The sequence below is a fragment of the Trachypithecus francoisi genome, unplaced genomic scaffold, assembly GCF_009764315.1.
Source record: "Trachypithecus francoisi isolate TF-2019V2 unplaced genomic scaffold, Tfra_2.0 Lachesis_group17, whole genome shotgun sequence".
In the NCBI taxonomy this organism is placed as follows: domain Eukaryota; kingdom Metazoa; phylum Chordata; class Mammalia; order Primates; family Cercopithecidae; genus Trachypithecus; species Trachypithecus francoisi.
The window spans coordinates 5,558,335-5,580,533 of NW_022681462.1; the positions used below are offsets into that span (position 1 = coordinate 5,558,335).

Consider the following 22,199-nt stretch of genomic DNA (forward strand, 5'->3'; position numbering starts at 1 on the left):
CACTAGATGAAGAGACAAAATTTAAATCAATTTTTAGCATTTTAAAATTTTGTAATTTGAAAATTTGGAAAATAATGTCTATGGATTTTGCCACTATTTTTTACACAATTGGGCATACAAACTTGTAATGATTTAAAAACAACGTACATATTCTCTAAATATGAAGGAAATTTTATAAAGAAAATATCCCTCCATATTGAGAGAATGACTATTAATATTCTGGAGTATCTAATCCTTAAGTATTAAGGACTTACTCCTTAAATCTTTTTAAATGTCTTATGTAATTAAGATCATTCAGTATAAATTTTTCCTTTTTTATTGTGATAAAATCACACAACATAAAACTTGCTATGTAAAAATTTATTGGTCAGGCGCAGTGGCTCACACCTGTAATCCCAGCACTTTGGGAGGCTCAGGTGGGTGGATCATCTGAGGTCAGGGGTTCAAGACCAGCCTGACAAACATGGTGAAACCGCATCTCTACTAAAAATACAAAAATTAACCAGGTGTGGTGGCATGCATCTGTAGTCCCAGTTACTCGGGAGGCTGAGAAAGAAGAATTGTTTGAACCTGAGAGGCAGAGGTTGCAGTGAGCCAAGATTACGCCACTGCACTCCAGCCTGGCGACTGAGTGAGACTCCCTCTCAAAATAATAATAATAATAATAATTTTATCATTTTTAAGTGTACAGTTTAGTAGTGTTAAGTATATTCACAATGTTGTGTATTAAATTTCAAGAAATTAACACACAGAGGCCAAGGGCCATAAATGGAATTCTTAACATCTTACTAAGATTTTAATAGATTACAAGTTCGTATTTTACCACAAATGAATTGCTGTAAGAATCCACTGCTACTTAAATACCAACTGGACAAATACTTAAAATATTTGTTTCTCAAAATTTTTATTACAAAGCCACCTAAAACTGACTAGGTCAAAACATTTTTTTTTTTTTTTTTTGAGACGGAGTCTTGCTCTGTTGCCCAGGCTGGAGTGCAGTGGCCGGATCTCAGCTCACTGCAAGCTCCGCCTCCCGGGTTCTCGCCATTCTCCTGCCTCAGCCTCCCGAGTAGCTGGGACTACAGGTGCCCGCCACCTCGCCTGGCTAGTTTTTTGTATTTTTTATTAGAGACGGGGTTTCACCGTGTTAGCCAGGATGGTCTCGATCTCCTGACCTCATGATCCGCCCGTCTTGGCCTCCCAAAGTGCTGGGATTACAGGCTTGAGCCACCGCGCCCGGCTGGTCAAAACATTTTTATCTCAGAATAATTTCTTACGTTAGTTGTAGCCAGCATGTTCTCTGGATCAATTAGAGTACGAAGAAGTCCCATTAACTGAACAGCGCCTCCTAGCTCAGGATCAGTATCACAGATCATTTGTTCAATTACCACATTAATAAGAAGAATATCCTGGTGGCAAAACAAAACAAAACAAAACATATTTCCATTAGACCTAGTTTAGATCTAAGACAAAAACACCAACTGAAAGAGCAAAGTGAGAATCATACAGAGAAAAAACAAAGAATGGAATAGCTTATTTAAACTTTTATTCCTACTGCTTTTGAAGGTTCTATAAAATACTACACACTAGAGTGAAAAAAAATCCCACTCCGGAAAAAAAAAAAAAAAAAAAGAAGAAGAAGAAGAAGAAGAAGAAAACCCACAAAAGCAGAGCATGCTGCAACTTATAGGAAGTGGAAAACAATTCTTTAGCAGTAATTCTTATTCATTTTGAGTTTCAGTTTCAGGCATAAATTTAGAGGTTGACTAAACTAACAAGATCATGTAACCCTAAGACATAAATTATCTCAGCCTCTAACTAGTAAATCCTTCCTAGCAAAAAAAAAAAAAAAAGAAAAAAGAAAAAAACAGAAAAAATGACCAAAAATAACCCAGTACACAACTCTTCATGCAAGAAGACACTGTGTTATATAACAATCTAGTATCAGATAGATTTGCTACATTAGTAATATGCTCTTGGGTTTTATTTATTTATTTATTTATTTATTTATTGAAACGGAGTCTCATTCTCTTGCCCAGGCTGGAGCGCAGTGGGGAAATCTGGGCTCAGTGCAACCTCACAAACGAGTCTCCTGCCTCAGCCTCTTGAGTAGCTGGGATTAAAGGTGTGAGCCACCATGCCTGACTAATTTTTGTATTTTTAGTAGAGACTGTCCTGATTCTAAGCTGGCATCTCTATTTTGTGATTGGGAAATATAAATAAAATCAGATGTTTACATTTGTTTCATTGATTCTAAAACAGATTTCTTAAAAATTTTAACCTCTTGGCCGGGCGCGGTGGCTCAAGCCTGTAATCCCAGCACTTTGGGAGGCCGAGACGGGCGGATCACGATGTCAGGAGATCGAGACCATCCTGGCTAACACGGTGAAACCCCGTCTCTAATAAAAAATACAAAAACTAGCCGGGCGTGGTGGCCGGCGCCTGTAGCCCAGCTACTCGGGAGGCTGAGGCAGGAGAATGGCGTGAACCCGGGAGGCGGCGCTTGCAGTGAGCTGAGATCCGGCCACTGTACTCAAGCCTGGGTGACAGCGAGACTCCGTCTCAAAAAAAAAAAAAAAAAAAAATTTTAACCTCTTAAAATTAAGATACATTTTGTAATTGATGACATTTGACAGTCACTATCAGCCAAGTAGTAATCATGACAAAATTACATAAAAATCTTTTACTGACACTGTCTTGTAAGATCAAGGAAATATTAACATCTGCATATCTTAGGTTTGATGGATACAGTAAATAAGAGGAGAAAGGAGAAAAGAAGAAATGGCAAGAGCAAGAATATTTTGAATCAGAGTAAAAATAACTGGTGAATGTTGTGAAAACATTTCCAGTTTGCTTAATACAAACACAAGAATTTAATAAAAAGTCCATTAACTGGCTGGGTGCAATGGCCCACGTCTATAATCCCAGCCATTTGAGAGGCTGAGGCGGGAGGATGGCCTGAGGTCAAGAGTTTGAGACCAGCCTGGCCAACATGGTGAAACCTCATCTCTATTAAAAATATAAAAAAATTATCTGGGTGTGGTGGTGGGCACCTGTAAACCCAGCTACTTAGGAGGCTGAGGCAGGGAGAATTGCTTGAACCCAGGAGGCAGAGGTTGCAGTGAGCCAAGATTGTGCCACTGCACTTCAGCCTGGGTGACAGCAGGACTCTGTCTTAAAAAAAAAAAAAACAACCACTAACATAATTTGCTTTACAGCAACTTTAATGAATGCTTCTAAGTACGTGTGTGTGTGTAAGTAATACAGTTGGTCCTCTGCATCTGTAGGTTCCATGCTCATGGATTCAACCAAGTAAGGATGAAAAATACTCGGGAAAGGAAAAAAAAAAGGGATGGTTGTATCCATACTGAAACATGTACAGATTTTTTCTTTTATTACTATTGTTATTATTCTCTAAACAATGTTTATTCCCTCAACAATATAGTATAACAACTATTTACACAGCATTTGCATTGTATCAGGTATTATAATCTAAAGTATAAGGGAAGATGTGCATAGGTTATATGCAAATTTTATGCCATTTTATATAACAGACTTGAGCATAAGTGGAGTTAGGTATCCTAGTGTCCCAGTGGGAGGGGAAGGTGGTTTCCTGGAACCCATCCCCCACAGATACTGAGGGATGACTATATATAACATATACATACACATACATATATAAAAACCGATACTTCTTTCAACCCATTCTGATTTGAAGAGCGCAACTATAAGTAGCTCCTCAAGTTCTACAGAACGTAATGGTCCAACTTCTTACGTCTGTGGAATGACAAACAGCCTGGACAGAAAAAAATGAAAACTCAATCGTTTTGTTTTGTTTTGTTTTTTTGAGCAGGATCTTGCTATGTTGCCCATGCTGGTCTTGAACTCCTAGGCTCAAGAGATCCTCCCACCTCATCCTGCCAAGCAGCTGAGATTACAGGCATGCACCACCACCATATCTGGCACATTCATTTTTAAAAACTGGGGGGATTTCCTGATATGACACACTGAAGGAAATGATACTTCTATGCCATTTCTGCCACAAAGAAGTAACTAGAATCTATCTAACTGTGAGGAAACAACAGACCAACCAAAGTTGTTGGATAATAGATCAGAAACTTTTTGTTTTTGTCTTGGTTAAAATGGACATTACTGGGACAATGAATAAAATATGAATGAGTACTGTAGTTAGATGATAGTATTATAAAAATCTTAATATCATGATTTTGATAATTATACTGTAGTAATATAAGAGTTTTTAGTTGCTGACAGTGAAGTAACTAGGGGTAAAGGGACAGTTTGTCATCATTTCTGCACCTTACTCCTCAATGGTTCAGAAAGAAAATAATACCCACGTATGCATATGTATTTATACAAATGTAAGCATAGAAAGAATGACAAAACAAATGACAGATAAAATATTAACAATTGGGCCAGGTGCGGTGGCTCACGCCTGTAGTCCCAGCACTTTGGGAAGACGAGGAGGGCGGATCTCGAGATCAGGAGTTCAAGACCAGCCTGACCAACATGATGAAACGCTGTCTCTACTAAAAATACAAAAATTAGCCGGGCGAGGTGATACGCACCTGTAATCCCAGCTACTCAGGAGGCTGAGGCAGGAGAATCGCTTGAACCAGGGAGGCGGAGGTTGCAGTGAGCCGAGATTGTGCTACTGCACTCCAGCCTGGGTGACAGAGTGAAGACTCCGTCTCAAAACAAAACAAAAAAAACACAACTGGGGAATTTGTGTGAAGGGTATCTGGGAGTTCTTTTTGTTATTATTGTGACTTGGAGAAATTTTAAGAAATAAAATGTGACCTAATGCAAAATACTGAACAATCTATAGAGATTAGCTTATGTATTTCCTAACTTCTTTTTATGATAAATCTCAGATATATAAAGAACTAGAGAGGATAATATAATAAATCCCATGTATCCATCCCAGCTTCAACAATTACTAATTCACGGTCGATCTTGTTTAATACACCAACTTATCTCTACACTACAGAATTTATTTTGAAGCAAATTTCATATAAATATGCCAGCATAAATCTTTAAAATATAAGGATTCTTTTAAAATAACACAAATGTTATTATCATATCTAAAAAATTAATATGAGATTTTATTCTTAAATGAGAAAACACCTAACTAATCCAGTCAGGTTCTATAAGTTTTACTGAATGTTTCAAAGGCCATTAATATAAAAATACATGCAATCTGTGGTATAACAAAAAGATGACATTATTGCTAAATTTACCCTTTCTGCTTGGATAGAAACAATGACTATAGTAAAATATGTTAATATTTCCTTTTATCTTAATACATATTTAAATATTGTAACCCATGTTGCCATAATCAAATCTGCTCCATAATACTTTACCAAAAGGAAATGTTTGAATGCTGAGCATTTATTTTAAAAGGGCACTAAAATATCAACTGCCACTGAATATACAGATAAGTCATTTTCTGTTTCCTTCCTAAAGGTCACCACCAGCCCAATATAGAATTCAGCATGTAGAAGACTTAATTTGGGTTTCTTTTTGTAATTAGATTTATCTTCTCTTGTGGACTAAATTATTTTGAGGCAACACAGTTTTAAAATTGTAAAATTGTTACTTCTCAGAAAATTCAGGAAAATGAAACCCCTTGAAGGTTGTTATAAGAAAAAAAAACACTGAGAAAGGAACTTTTCATAGTGAAAAAATCAATCGCTGCTTTTCTAAGTCTTATGCATCAATTAAACAAGAAATATTTCTAATTAAAACAGGAACCAAAACTTGAAGAGTTAAGAATTCTGAAGTTAACAGTTTACTATGATCATGGTCTGAGATTGATTCATGGTCATTTTATGATAAATGGCTTTAATCACACACATCACTGAAGATGGAGCAATGGGAGTGTTAAATTTCAAAGTTATCTTTTGTAAAGGGTGGCATTAAGATAAACCAATGAGATTATAAAATTATTAATAAAGTAGGCATTTCTCTTTAAAGTCAGAATTAGCATTGTTTGATTTTTAAAATATATATATATAGAGAGAGAGAGAGAACACAAAATATTACTTCTCTACTGACTATACTGCATTAGCCCAAGTTGATTCTAAAATAAAATCACTTTAAAAAACATTGAAAATAACTAACAAACATAGAAAGCACAAAGCTAAGGACACATTACAAGATTAAACACAAAACACATAAAACAACTATAATTTAATTCAATGGTAACTCATGTAAGCATCAAACTAAAATTGGGAATCAAAAACTTTCCTTAAGAAGAGGATTGGACATGGTGGCTCATGCCTGTAATCCCAGCACTTTGGGGGGCCGAGATGGGTGGATCACCTGAGGTCAGGAGTTCGAGACCACCCTGAACAACATGGTGAAACCTCGTCTCTACCAAAAATACACAATTAGCCAGGCATGGTGGTGCATAGAGGTTACAGTGAGCCGAGAATGTGCCATTGCACTCCAGCCTGAGCAACAAGAGGGAATCTCTGTCTCAAATAAACAAACAAGAGGAAGACAATTATAATTACCTTCTACTTAAAACTAAGGCATTTTTAATGTAAAAAAAAAAAAAAGTACTTGGCCGGGCGCGGTGGCTCAAGCCTGTAATCCCAGCACTTTGGGAGGCCGAGACAGGCGGATCACGAGGTCAGGAGATCGAGACCATCCTGGCTAACACGGTGAAACCCCGTCTTTACTAAAAAATACAAAAAACTAGCCGGGCGACGTGGCGGGCGCCTGTAGTCCCAGCTACTCGGGAGGCTGAAGCAGGAGAATGGCGAGAACCCGGGAGGTGGAGCTTGCAGTGAGCTGAGATCCGGCCACTGCACTCCAGGCCCCGCGACAGAGTGAGACTCCGTCTCAAAAAAAAAAAAAAAAAGTACATTAAATTATAGCTCTACGTTCATCTTGTCCTTAAAATAGCTTAAGGGGAAAATTTAAATATATCAGTAGTGGGAAAACACAATATTGGTCTCATTATTAAACTTTCTTTTTAAATTTTTTTTATTTCCACAGGTGGTTGGGGAACAGGTGGTGTTTGGTTACATGAGGAAGTTCTTTGGTGGCGATTTGTGAGATTTTGGTGCACCCATCACCCAAGCAGTATACACTGCACCCTATTTGTAGCTTTTTATCCTTCACCCCCTTCCCACCCTTTCCCTGAGTCCCCAAAGTCCACTGTGTCATTCTTATGCCTTTGCATCCTCATAGCCTAGCTCCCACTTGTAAGTTGAGAACATAAGATGTTTGGTTTTCTATTCCTGAATTACTTCACTTAGAAAAATAGTCTCTAATCTCATCAAGTCATTATTAAACTTTCATTCCTACTTAAAACATATTCTTTGAACAAACAAAAGCAAATTTTTAGTTATCCTAGGTAAGTACCTGACCTGTAAATCTCCTAAGGCTTGAAATTACATTTTATTAACACTTGAAATTTAAGACCAATATTTACAAATCTGATTCTATTATAATCTGTTTATCTCAATACTGGTTCGAATATCTGGGTGTTTTTTTTTTTTTTTTTTAACAATAAACAAAATCAGTTGCCACATATTCTAATTTGGCCAAAGTCACAACTAGTCAGAAATCTATTATTTTATTCCCAAGAAAGATTAAGATTATGTTATGTTTTTTCTCTCAACAGTTTGCAAACACCACTTACTCTACAAGTAATTCACACAGAACCACAGCATTATTACTTACGTCATCACTCTGCTGAGCTTCTTGCATTACAAACTCTCGGACCATAGATGGACTAAATTCTACTAGATAAGAAAATATATCTGTAGCAGCTGATCTGACTTGCAAATCATCCATGCCCTGATAAAAGGAAAACTACGTTACTTAAGAGACTGTTAACAAAAGTTATTCTCACATTTCTTTTTTCTTTTCCAAATCCATACATTAGCTCTCAACTTTTTGGATTAAGATGTTTTACTGTAATCAATATGCATAACCTCGCCAGTATGGTCTTCCTTTCTTTTTATAAATATTAAAACTTTTAGGCAATTCAATGATCAGTTTCTACAGATTTTTACCACTGCAAATAAATATTCAGAGATTTTAAATATAATAATTGGCACAGGATTATAAGGCAATGCTTTACAAATGCTGTAAAAAATATGGGAAGGGGTTTTATTTAAATATATGTAAAAATTTGAATAATGTCTCCTAGCCAAGACTTCAAAGTCTTCCAGAATCTGCCTTTTGTCCTGAATTTGCCAAGGTTACCCTTAGTAAGTGTTTCTATTTTCTGTGACTCACCTAATAGAGCATGCTTTTGAAAACTCTTTTTGGGCACTTCTACCCTTTGGTGCAACTTAGTTTTCTAAGGTAGTAATCCTAAATACTTTTCCCTTCCAACACATGAAGAGTATGTGACTGATAAGTTACAAAATCTTGAGGTGATTCTGAAAACACTCCCCAACCCAGCAGTTCTCAAAAGTGTGGTCCAGGGAATCCTGGTGAGAGGAGTCTAACATCCTTTTAGGAAGTATACAAGATTAAGACTATTTCATAATAATAAATAATACTGAGGCTTTGTCATTTTCACTCTCATTCAATCATAAGTACAGTGGGGTTCTCCAGAGGCTGCGTGACAAATCATATCACCACAAATTAAACGTAGAAGCTGCTTTGTGAATCTAGACACCTTCTATAAAGCAAGGTATTAGAGGGATTAGCAGAAAAAAAAAAGTAAAAAATGGTACTCTTCTCACTAAATTTTTTGTTTTGAAAAAATTATTTTTTCATAAAAGTTATATTGATTTCAATCTCAAGAAAATGTGGTGAAAAAAGTTCTATTATTTATGTTAACATATAATGGGTTATCATTTTTAAATGAATACTTTAAAAATTTGTTTTAATTTTCCATAAAGTAAATACCAATGGGTAAAACTCATATAAACAAAAGTCTAAGAATTATGCCCTAACCCTGTGTTGCAGCATGAATCCCCTTGTTTCAGTCTGTCCTCATTCCACTTACTGATCTAAAAACAAAAGATATTTTACTGGCTTCTATGAAACATACTTAATACTGTTACAGAAAAGAACAGTCTTGCAAAAACGTGGGTTTTTTTTGCTCACTTGAAAGCATACTATATGCAAGTGATTACATACTGATATTAAAAATTAAATAAAATTCTGAAACTGAAGATATTCTTGTAGTAATTCAATATAAGATAGCTAAACTATAGAACTGAATATACATTATTATAATATACACTTTCTCATCCATAATATAAGTCTATTACAAATTCACAACTTCAAAAACATGAAAAGAAACAGCATAATTACCATTACAATTTCAAGAGCAGGAAGAATTCCCAATTTTGCCAATGTTTTGAAAAATGCATCCCTGTTTTGAGGTTGTAATGTCTGAGAAAACGCACAAAATTCCTTGAAAAAATTAACCTGTAATGTTAGAAATTTTAGTGAGACACTGATAAACATAAACTTGGGGCACACTATAGTAATAATCTACCATGGTGTGGTATTCACCCTTCTGAAGGATCTCATCTTTTTTGGAGTATCCTGGCTCCTCAAAACTACATTAAAAACAAATGAAAAACTAGCACCCCATTAAAAGTAAAACTTGCATTACTGGACGCTGCTAAGCAGAAAGAGAAATCCACCAGTAAAAGGTAAATGTAAGCTGGCTTTCTGAAAGATGCATCATAAGCTGCTTTTTTCTTTTTTTTCCAGTGAATAGCAGTGTTTGACAACACATCTTTCTAAGTGAACCTTTGAAATATGTTATTAGAACATTTTTCTTACTCCATTGGGACCTTACAGGTCAACAGAGGTATTTGGTGATAAAAGGCAAATGAGAGTATGCATACTTTGTTTAAGATGCTGGATGTGCCTATTGGTCTATTAGTATGGAAAAATGCAAGATATACTTTTAATGGGGTGCTAGTTTTTAATATGTTTTTAAATGTCAGTTTTGAGGCACCAGGATACTCTGAAAAGATGACATTTGGCGGGGCATAGTGGCTCGCGCCTGTAATCCCAACACTTAGGGAGGCTGAGGCCGGTGGATCACTCGATTCCAGGGGTTTGAGACCAGCCTGACCAACAGATGAAACTCTGTCTCTACTAAATATACAAAAATTAGCTGGGCATGGCAGCACACACCTGTAATCACAGCTACTCGGGAGGCTGAGGCACGAGAATCACTTGAACCCAGGTGGCGGAGGTTGCAGTGAGTTGAAATTGTGCCACTGCACTCCAGCCTGGGCAAAAGAGCAAGAAAGACTCTTTTTCAAAAAGAAAAAATTAAAAAAAGGAGATCTTTCAGAAGGTTAACATTGACCAATTAACTCTTTAAAGACATTCAGTGCAAAAATGCCAGGTAAGAAATTTGTTTTGAATTACGAACATATATTTTCACAGAAACCATCCTGTCACTCAACTCTAGCTGGGTCCCCAGTAATCTCTCAAAAACATAATACTGGTTTAAGGACTGAAATGCACATTAAAGCTTCCCTAGTCTAAAACACCACCATTACAATTGAGAAAACTAAGTAGGTTACTAATAAGTAACTACACTAAAGATGACTTACAGGTTTTAAATCAGCCATCTTTCATTATTTTGTGAAATACCAATAAATAAAAATCTGAAACTGAAGATATTCTTTTAGTAATTCAACATCAGATAGCTAAATTACAGAACTGAATATGCATTACTATAATATATACTTTCCCTTCTCATCTCATTATATTTGAAAAAAATGTCAAACATCTGGCAAATGGCAATCACTATTCTCTTCCTCAAAATGGTTTATATCTCAAAGAAAATGCTTATAATAAAAACAAAAAATTTCCAAAGAACCAAATTATTTACATCATTTATTCAGGAAGCATTTTCCTTACCTCTCGTTTAAAAAGAAAAGCATCATGGCTGGGTGCAGTGGCTCATGCCTGTAATCCCAGCACTTTGGGAGGCTGAGGCGGGTGGATCACCTCAGGTCGAGAGTTCGAGACCAGCCTGACCAACATGGAGAAACTCCGTCTCTACTAAAAATACAAAATTAGCCGGGCATGGTGGCGCATGTTTGTAATCCCAGCTACTCGGGAAGCTGAGGCAGGAGAATCACTTGAACCTGGGAGGCGGAGGTTGCGGTCAGCCGAGATCGCACCATTGCACTCCAGCCTGGGCAACAAGAGCGAAACTCCGTCTCAAAAAAAAAGAAAAAAAGAAGCATCGCTATAATGTAAACTTCTGCAACCACAAAAATGTCTGAGTTTTGTAATTGTGTTCTGATATAAGGTACTTATCTGGTTTGGGGATTTATAAGGCATACAATGGTGGGGGGTGATACATCAGAGTATCCTAAGAATTTTCTAAAATATACAAATTCTAGAAACAAATTTTAGAAACTCTGAACAACCATTTCATAGTTCAATTTAAATACACACTTTTAATCTCTTACTAATCTAATTACAAAAAATTGTCTCAAGTTAGCAAATTCAAGATTAAAAGCTGTGCATGCCAAAAGAATAAGTGCTCTTCAAGAGTTTAAATTTTGTAACTTACCAATTCACGCCGTTTATCATCATCTGTAGCCTCATCTGTTAATTGTGCAAAAACTTCAGACAAAAACTTCTCATCTTCCTGCATGAGAAAAATAATTACTATGAAATATTAACAAAAATATAAGGTTATACTCATTTATATGACTTACACAAATTATAAAAAATAGCTGAAAAGTAGCATTTTCATTATGAAACCTAATATTCTGGGGTATATTTGTGTGTTAAAATTTTCTAAAATTTGACTACACCATTCAATTCTTGTTATAAATACATCAATATCTACTTTAATTAAAAACCTCAACTACAAATAACTCTTTGGAAACCAAAAATATTTGTTCTAGAGGTGTTACGTGAAAACTCACTGAATTTAGATTCTCTAGCCCCCTTTCAGGGTCTACTTTCTCTTAATTTAAACATAATTCAAACAAGTCTAAGGATCTTATTGTTAGTCCATAACAGATTAGAAAAACAGAAGAATTGTAAGACAAGGAACAAGGAAAACAGTAAAGGAGGCTGAATTCTGGCAGCAGATAAAGTTACAAAGCTATTTAAAATACAAGAACTCATAAAATACAGTAACCTACAACCAACTGGTGCAGAGTCTTACACATTCTTGTGGTCCCCAAGGATATAACTAAATGATATAACACTACAATAACTGCTTTTCATACTAATGACTCTGAGGTATTAAAAAGAAAGACAAGTGCTAATTTCTCCAGGCATTGTTTAAAAGGACAAACAGAAAAATATAGTCAAGCACGTACTTTTAAAAAATAAATTTGTGGGCTGGGTGCGGTGGCTCACGCCTGTAATCCTAGTACTTTGGGAGGCTGAGGCGGGTGGATCACCTGAGGTCGGGAGTTTGAGACCAGCCTGACCAACACGGAGAAACTCCGTCTCTACTAAAAATACAAAACTAGCCGGGCGTGGTGGCACATGTCTTTAATCCCAGTTACTAGGCAGGCTGAGGCAGGAGAATCGCTTGAACCTGGGAGGCGGAGGTTGCAGTGAGCCAAGACTGTGCCATTGCACTCGAGCCTGGGCAACAACTCAACAACAACAACAACAACAAAATAATAATAATAAATAAATTTGTGTGTCTAAAGTCTAGAAGGAGTACAGGTTAGAATGTTAACTATGGTTATTGCTTGGTGATAGGTTATGAGTGATTTTCTTTTTTGGTTATCTATATTTTCTAATTTTCTACAACGACTATTAAATTACAAAAGAAAAAACGGGCATAAATATTAAAATTCACCTTAGAGAAGATTTCATCAAAATCTGCTAAAAAATTGATGGAAATTATTGGTGATTTTAAGCTTCAGTTATCTTCAAAATTCATTTTTATGAAATGTAATTTCCATTAAAGTAACTTGTTCTAAAAAAGTTTATAACAATAATATCTGTAGAGTTGATAGTAAAATAAAACCCTAACATTTAAAGGATACATCCCCAACTACCTGTCCTTTTTCTTACTGAGGATCATCCACTAAGTGGTATCAATCCCTTAAGTCCTTTTTGAAATAAGGTAGAGCATATATTTTTAAAAAATGAATAGAAACCACTACGTACAATCAGAGAGTATAACATGCTTTTCCACTAAAAATCAATTGGTGCTACTCAAAGAGAAGACACTGGTGGATAACTCATTTAGTTTGACTCAGAATGGTGTTTCCTTTGGTATTTCATTGACTCGTTTTGGACCTTATGCACTGCAGCCTGAACATCCATCTTTTGAGGGAGTTTATATGCATATGTAATCTTTTATTTAGCCCTTAAGTTACTTTTTCCTTTTTTATTTTTCTTGAGTCTCACTCTGTTGCCCAGGCTGGAGTGCAGTGGTACAAACATGGCTCACTGTAGCCTGGACCTCCTGGACTCAAGCAATCTTCCTCCCTCAGACTCCCATGTAACAGAGACCGCGGGCACATGCCACCATATCTGCCTAATTTTTTAAACTTTTTGTAGAGATGGTGGGGGGGGGATTCACTTTGTTGCCCAGGCTGGTATTGAACTCCTGGCCTCAAGCAATCCTCCCACCTCAGCCTCCCAAAGTGCCAGGACTACAGACATGAGCCACCATGCCCAGCCTACTTTTTCCAAATACTTGTAGTCTCAATATTTTAGGTTAGGGTGAGTAAGTACATATTTACCTCCATTCACACCTTTTATAAATTTCTATTTTCCTGCATCTGTTGTAGATTATATCTTCATCCTTTACTACCTGAAAATTTAACTTTTTCAAAATATTTTCATAAGAAAAAAGTTCCAACTCCTTGATAAATGCAATTTCCCACTTGAATTCTTCTTATATGATTCGGTACTTGTGAGCTGATAAGTAGAACTGCATAAAATATTACAGATAGAGGCAATCTCAATTATTACAGTCCATTAAGAGAATGTGGATTCCTAGTATTTTTTTCCTGATTTCCAGCATTACTCTTGTTATCATTAAGCTATAAAAGCACTCTGTTCCAATATATTTATGAAGGAAGCAAATAATCAATAACTTAAAGCCTATCATATAGTTGAAATACTTACTCCAAAATCTCTGGTTCTCCAAGTAATCAAACTAATCTCTTTAGTTTTTCTTTTCTATTTGGTTTTAACAGCTCTTGTTTTAATAAAACCTATATATTTAAGTCAAAATTTGTGTGGCTGCTTTTCTGGATAACATAAAAAAAACACTGTGGGGAAAAAAAGAGGTTGCTTCTAAACAGTCTAAATCAAACTCTTTTCTTTGCAGTAATATAAATACAGGCCAAACAAAAGAAAAAACAGAACCCATTCATTTTTAGAAACATATAAACACAGAAACTTAGATCAGATTTTGCAACATTGTTACAGAGACTATCAAGTGCGATTTTAAATTTCAAGAGACTGAGGTCCAAAAAGTGAATTTTTCTGAGGGTAGTCAGTGACAGATGGATTTAGAATCCAGGCCTCCCAAATAATTAATGAGGTTTTTGTCACTCCTACTAAGTAAACCACAGGACAGGTTCCTAGTATTTCAAACTTCAAACATAAGTTTGAAGTTGAATCAAACTTATGAATCAAATCAAAGCAAAAGATACACACACAAGCCGGAATGGGCCAAATCTAGTAAGATAAAATTTAATATATTAAATCCTGTACTTGAATCCAAAGAAAAATCCTAAAAACAAAATGAAAAGCCCTATTACTCTAAACAGTCTTTTAAAGAGTATTTGAAGATTTTACATATTTAATTTGTAACTGGGATGGAAAGTTAGAAATTTTTCTCTCTTGGTGCCAAAACCTTAGTATCTGCAAAATATGTTAAAAAGAAAACTAAACTGCTGATCCTGCTGGGCTAATTTTAAGCTTAACTCTTACCTATGGAATAGCAGAAATATGTATATAATATAATATATGTAAATGTGTTAAAATGTCAACATTTGAGATTCCTGTCCTCCATCATTTCTAGTAAGGAGAGAAATTAAAACGTTCTATTCTGAAAAGGATCTTATTCTGTAGCTGTTTGTGCAGAAATAACCTCACTTTATTTGCTTTCAAAAATTTAATTTCTGGCTGGGGGCAGTGGCTCATGCCTGTAATCCCAGCACTCTGGGAGGCTGAGGCAGGCGGATCACCTGACTTTGGGAGTTGGAGACCAGCCTGGCCAACACAGTGAAACTCTGTCTATACTAAAAATACAAAAATTAGCCAGGCGTGGTGGCTGCTGCCTGTTATCCCAGCTCCCGGGGAGGCTGAGGCTTGAGAATCACTTGAACCTGGGAGGCAGAGGCTGCAGTGAGCCAAGACAGTGCCACTGCACTCCAGCCTGGGCGACAGAGCAAGACTGCCTCAAAAAAAAAAAAAAAAAAAAAAATTAATTTCTATAACATTTTAAAAGAATGTTGCTCAATTCTGGGCTCAGGGGATTTTGATCTGCAATTAGGTAGAAAATTCAGAGTCGCTGAAGTCTTCTGTCCCTATCATGCTTAAGATATTGTCAACATGTATTAGCATACATACTAGGAGCCAGTGACTATGCTAAGTACTTCCATATAATGCATCAGTTAATTAACCTAATTTAGGCTAGGATTTATAAGGACCTTTGTACTACCTCACTTTGGCCCAGTTACATAAAATTCTTACATATTCACTTGCCTTCTACAACTCACACAGCAGCAAGTTAATGCTCATTAAGAAACCACAGGTGGCCAGGCATGGTGGCTCACTCCTGTAATCCCAACACTTTGGGAGGCCGAGGCGGGCGGATCACGAGGTCAGGAGATTGAGACCATCCTGGCTAACGTGGTGAAAACCCGTCTCTACTAAAAATACAAAAAATTAGCCAGGCTAGTGGTGGGTGCCTGTAGTCCCAGCTACTTGGGAGGCTGAGGCAGGAGAATGGCATGAACCTGGGAGGTGGAGCTTGCAGTGAGCCGAGATCATGCCACTGCACTCCAGCCTGGGCAACAGAGAGAGACTCCATCTCAAAAAAAAAAAAAAAAAAAAAAAAAAGAAACTACAAGTAAGTGTACTAGATAGCCAGATAGGTATCTGGAAACACCTACTACCTAGCCAAAAATTTCTACATGGAAATCTCAGAGTGAGACTTTAGGAAATAAGGGCTTAGAGGCCACTGCAGGGCCAGGTATGGTGGTTCACGCCTGTAATCCCAACACTTTTGAAGCCTCGGCACCAGGATTGCTTGAGGCCAGTTAAGAACAGTTTAGGCAACATAGCAAAACCCCCACCTCTACAAAAAATAAAATAAAACAGAGACCACCGGCCACAATCTTATTTCTTTCCTTTTCACACATAGTTGAAAACACAATTCATACCCAAAGGAAAAAAACGCATTATGTTAAAAAGACACTCGCACTTGTACATTGATCGCAACACTATTCACGATAGCAAGTCATGGAACCCACCTAAGTGTCTACCAAAAGATGATTAGACAAACAAAATGGGGTGTATATATACACTGTGGAATACAAATGAAATGTTAAAAAAGAATGAAATCATGTCTTTTGTAGCAACGTGAATGGAGCTGGAGGCCATTATCCTAAGTGAACTCAGAGGCAGAAAATCATACAGTGCACGTTCTCACTTACAAGTGGGTACACATGGACATTAAGACTGAGATAAGAGACACTGGGAACTCCAAAAAGGGGTAGGATGGGAGGGGAGTGAAGGTTTAAAAATTATCTACTGGGCACTGTGTTCAACATCTGAGTGATGGGTACACTAGAAGCCCAATTTCCACCATTACTCATGCAATACCCATGTAACAAATAAGCCTATGCACCCTCTGAATCTAAAAAAAAAAAATAAAAATAAAAAAAATTCAACATCTTTGCTGGCACATAAGAGATAATTAAGTAGTAAACCTTACGTAAATAACAGTTCACAGAATCTGGCTATTTCATGAAATGCATCTCATGAAGCAGAAATGAATAAGTCTTCTTTTAGGAAAAGAAAAAGCTGCACTTGATTTACATAATTATAGCCTTCACAAATAAACCTATTATAAAATACATAAAATGACATACAAAGGTTTACAAATATTTATAGTTTACATAATTTATTTTCTGAATATATAAAAGTATTTACAATTTACTATTATGAATTTGGAAACCCTTCTGAAGACAAGAACACTCATTTGAAAGCTACATTTGAGCTTCTGTTACTGGGTCCCCTTTTTATCAACTACAGATTGTGACTCTATTTCCAATCTCCTAAGATTATTAAATGTTTTTGTGTCAACAAGTGAAACAGCACCCTGAATTGTATACTATGGTTTAAAAATAAACAGGTCCTATATATTATAAAAAGAACCTGATGTGTACATCTAAACTTCCCCGCACTCATTATTGGGGAATAACAAAAAATTGGTAGGTGAATAAATGATACGAAAGAAAAGTAAATCCTACACAAAAAAATAAAGTAACAATAATAGGTGGCTATTGGTGGGAAATGTCACAAAATGAAGTCTATTAGCTGGCACTAAGTCAGAGATAGAATCTCAATTATTTGTATCAGGACCCTTTTAAACTCTTTTTTTTTTTTTTTTTTTTTTTTTCAGATAAGTCTCACTCTGTCACCCTGGCTGGAGTACAGTGGCACAATCTCAGCTCACTGCAACCTCTGCCTCCCAGGTTCAAGCAATTCTCCCACTTCAGCCTCCTGAGTAGCTGGGATTACAGGCACGTGCCACCATGCCTGGCTAATTTTTGTACTTTTCGTAGAGATGGAGTTTCGCCATGTTGGTCAGGCTGGTCTCAAACTCCTGACCACAAGTGATCCTCCTGCCTTGGCCTTCCAAAGTGCTGGGCCAACGGGTGAGCCATCACACCCGGCCTAAACTCTTAAGAATTATGCAGAGGCCGGGTACAGTGGCTCACACCTATCTCAGCACTTTGAGAGGGTGAGGAGGATCACTTGAGGCCAGGAGTTTGAGACCAGCCTGGGCAATACATCAGATCCTGTCTCTATATAAAAAATAAAATGAATTTTAAAAAATTATGGAGGACCCTGAAGAGCTTTTATTATGCAAGTTATGTTCATCAATATTTACCATAATTACAATTAAAACCAAGACTTGTGAAAATATTTATGAATTCAGTTTTTAAAATAAGTTATTTTATGTTTATGTAAATGTTTTAAGAGAAACAGCTATATGATCCAAAATTTTAAACTTTTAGTAAAAAGAGTAGCCCCTTTTACATTTTTGCAAATCTCAACATCTGGCTTAACAGAAGACAACTAGATACTCATTTATCTTTTTTGTCATTCAATTTGTTGCAGTATGTTCTTTAGGCAAAAGTATAAAAAAAAAAAAAACACAGCCTCACGCTGACATCAAACTAGAAAAAGGAAAACCTCATAAATGCCTCTAAGAGGGTCTCAGGGACTTCCAGAGGTCCACAAACCACACTCTGAGATCCATAACAGTAAGTATATAGTAGGTGCTCAATAAACTTAGTGATTGATATGGAAATAACAAAAGCAGTTATGCAGAAAGCTTAGTATAGTCTACCGTTACAAGTACTTTAAAAGCATGCTTTTTATACTGTTAGGGTGTAAAGGATTAACATGATAAATATAGCATAAAGCTCCTATTTCACAACTCAGTGAGACAGAATAAAATCACATTCTTATAGCAAATAGCCACATACTCATATACACCCCAATAATAACAGTATCTCTCAAAATGGAAGAAAATATACTTTTAACCCTTTCCCCAATTAGAAAAAAAAAGTGCAGCTTACTGCCAGCACTCATTTCATTTTACATAAACACGCTCTTTGAGGCTGAAACAAATCTGATTTTCAATGTGAAAATAAAATATAAAAACTGTTCCTGGAGTTACTTCTAAACAGAACTAACATCAGAATTGTTTGAATCATCAGAATCGTCTATTTAAAAAAAAATCAGATTCATCAAATGAATCTTTGGCCAACAAATGTTTGAGAACGACATTAATATCATGTGCAGGAATGCTATGTTTTCTAGGATTAATATACCACAGCAACGCAAAAATAATAATAAAAGCTAGGTATTTTGTGGCAAAGCTGTCTCAGGGTAAATGCTGCAGCCAAGCATTATTGGCGAGTATTCGCAGGACAGACAGGAAAAAGGTTAAATACAGCTGCATTACCCAGGCGCGGTGGCTCATGCCTGTAATCCCAGCACTTTGGGAGGCCAAGGAGGGTGGATTACCTGAGGTCAGGAGTTTGAGACCAGCCTGGCCAACATGGTGAAACCCTGTTTCTACTAAAAACACAAAAAAATTAGTCGAGCGTGGTGGCACACCTGTAATCCCAGCTACTGGGGAGGCTGAGGCAGGAGAATCGCTTGAACCCAGAAGATGGAGGTTGCAATGAACCAAAATCACACCACTGCACTCCAGATTGGGCAACAAGAGTGAAACTCCATCTCAAAATAATAACAATAATAATAATAATAAATAGCTGCATCATCGATATATATAATAAGCAAATTCAGAAAGAGTAGAACAGTGATTACCAAGAGCTGGAAAGAGGGAATATGGGTAGTTACTGTTCAATGGGTTCAGAGTTTCTGTTTGGGATGATGAAAAAGTTCTGGAAATGGATGGTGGTGACTGTTGCATAACACTGCGAATATACTTAATGTCAATGAACTGTACACTTAAAAATTGTTAAAACTGGCTGGGCGCAGTGGCTCACACCTGTAATCCCAGCACTTACTGAGGCCAAGGTGGGTGGATCACCTCAGGTTGGGAATTCGAGACCAGCCTGATCAACATGGAGAAACCCCCCTCTACTAAAAATACAAAAAATTGGGCCGGACGCGGTGGCTCACGCCTGTAATCCCAGCACTTTGGGAGGCCGAGGCGGGTGGATCACAAGGTCAGGAGATTGAGACCATTCTGGCTAACACGGTGAAACCCCGTCTCCACTAAAAACACAAAAAATTACCCTGGCACGGTGGCGGGCGCCTGCAGTCCCAGCTACTCAGGAAGCTGAGGCAGGAGAATGGCCTGAACCCCGGAGGCAGAGCTTGCAGCCAAGATCACACCATTGCACTCCAGCCTGGGCTATGGAGCGAGACTCCATCTCAAAAAAACAACAACAAAACAACAACAACAAAAATTAGCTGGGCGTGCTGGCTCATGCCTGTAATCCCAGCTACTGAGGAGGTTGAGACAGGAGAATCACTTCTCTCTGCCAAGAGGCGGAGGTTGTAGTGAGCAGAGATCATGCCATTGCACTCCAGCTTGGGTAACAAGAGCAAAACTCCATCTCAAAAAATAAATAAATTGTTAAAACGGTGAATTTTATGTTATGTATATTCTACCTCCATTTTAGAAACACAAATATTAAATCTTATAAAAAGTTGAAACACAGACCACTTAAAAATATAAAAGGCTGGGCCAGGCACAGTGGCTCATGCCTATAATCCCAGCACTTTGGGAGGCTGAGGCAGGTGGATTGCTGAGCTCAGGAGTTCGATACCAGCCTGGGCAACACAGTGATACCCCTTCTCTACTAAAAATACAAAAAATCAGCTGGGCATGGTGGCGCACACCTGTAGTCTCAGCTAATTGGGAGGCTGAGGAAGAAGCATTGTTTGAATCCGGGAGGCGCAGGTTGCAGTGAGCCGAGATTGTGCCACTGCATTCCAGCCTGGGTGACAGAATGAGACTCCAATTCAAAAAAACAAACAAATAAAAGGTTGCACTAAAACCACAAGATATAAAGTCCTAATTTATTTTGTTTACTTTAAACGTACTTAATAATGCACTTAAACAAAATAAATCTTTCAAAAAATGAGGGTAAAAACACCAGCTTGAACTATTAAGGGAACTAAGTATCTGAAAAATGGAATTGTGAAGAATATCTTTTTACTTACCTGCAACATGCTGACTATCTCAACTTTGTTGAAGAAAATAAAAGACGTAAGAGTAGAAAGAAAGTTCTCTTCAAAAACAGATGGTGTGGGCAAAATGATGTCCTGAATGTACTGTACCCTGTAAGTCTGATGTATTTTTTGCCTTAGTTCAGAGTCTGTTATTGGTATAACTTCCTTAAACTTTGCAGTTTTGGTCAAGAATTCTCTATGTCTTTTTGGCTGAGCCAAAGCAGGGTCATATTCAAGGCATCCCACGACATCCATGATACACTCATCAGAAAACATTACCTCAAAAAGAGTTGCCTTATTTAGGAATAAAATTCCTCTAATAATTTCATACAAATGGTGTAACCCTTCAGTGTTTTCTAGGTTCTCACAAGCTTGGAACAGCTGCAGTAGTTTTTTAATATAGCCTTCATTTTCCAAGGCGAGAGCCAGCTTTTCCCTACGGATAGGTGAGGAGAGCACTGAGGTAACTAAGTCAGCAATCTCTTCAAGTTTATTGAGTTCACATGTGGGCAGGTCAATCAGATGACTAGTTTCAGGCATTTCTTCAAATCGTTCTTCTTCAGATTCATCAATGAGGTCCTGTGTGACTTCCACTGATGGGTCTTTACCTTGAACCTAAAAATATCCAAGTATACAGCTAATTACCTTAAAATACAAAAGAATTCAAAATTTTGGAAATCAAATCTCTGACTATTGAATTTAAGTAAAATATCTTGCAAAGAATAAATATTAGTAATACTCACTACTAATTTATTATTATTTTTAATAGAAACAGGATCTAGCTCTGCTGCCTAGGCTGGGGTGCAGTGGTGCGATCACAGCTCACTGTGACACTAAACTCCTGGGCTCGAGTGATCCTCCTGCCTCAGCCTCCCAAGTGGCTGAGACTACAGGCATGTGCCACCACACCTAGCTAACATTTTTACTTTTTGTGGAGACAGTGTCTCACTATGTTGCCCAGGCTGGTTTTGAACCCCTGACCTCAAGTGACCCGCCTGCCTCAGCCACCTAAAGTGCTGGCATTACAGGTGTGAGCCCCCGTGCCTGGCCTAGTCTTCACTTTCAATTACTAGTGACTAGCTAGGCACGGTGGCTCATGCCTGTAATCTCAGCACTTTAGGTGGCTGAGACAGGCGGGTCACTTGAGGTCAGGGGTTCAAAACTAGCCTGGGCAACATGGTGAAACCCCGTCTCTACTAAAAATACAAAAATTAGCAAGGTGTGGTGGCATATGCCTGTAATCTCAGCTACTCAGGTGGCTGAGGCAGGAGAATCAC

General features: G+C 37.3%; 1 protein-coding gene across 10 annotated transcripts in view; it reads right to left on the reverse strand.

The window, feature by feature from the left end:
• The window catches only part of PPP4R3B (protein phosphatase 4 regulatory subunit 3B), a 75,408-nt gene that overhangs the window by 31,527 nt on the left and 21,682 nt on the right, over positions 1–22,199 (reverse strand). For all 10 annotated transcript variants that reach the window (XM_033239098.1, XM_033239097.1, XM_033239093.1 and 7 more), the window contains exons 4-8: positions 20,914–21,537; positions 11,549–11,626; positions 9,307–9,423; positions 7,714–7,830; positions 1,278–1,409 (exon numbers count right to left, since the gene is read on the reverse strand). In XM_033239098.1, the coding sequence (XP_033094989.1) occupies positions 1,278–1,409; positions 7,714–7,830; positions 9,307–9,423; positions 11,549–11,626; positions 20,914–21,537 (1,068 nt within the window). The remainder of the gene's footprint in view (positions 1–1,277; positions 1,410–7,713; positions 7,831–9,306; positions 9,424–11,548; positions 11,627–20,913; positions 21,538–22,199) is intronic.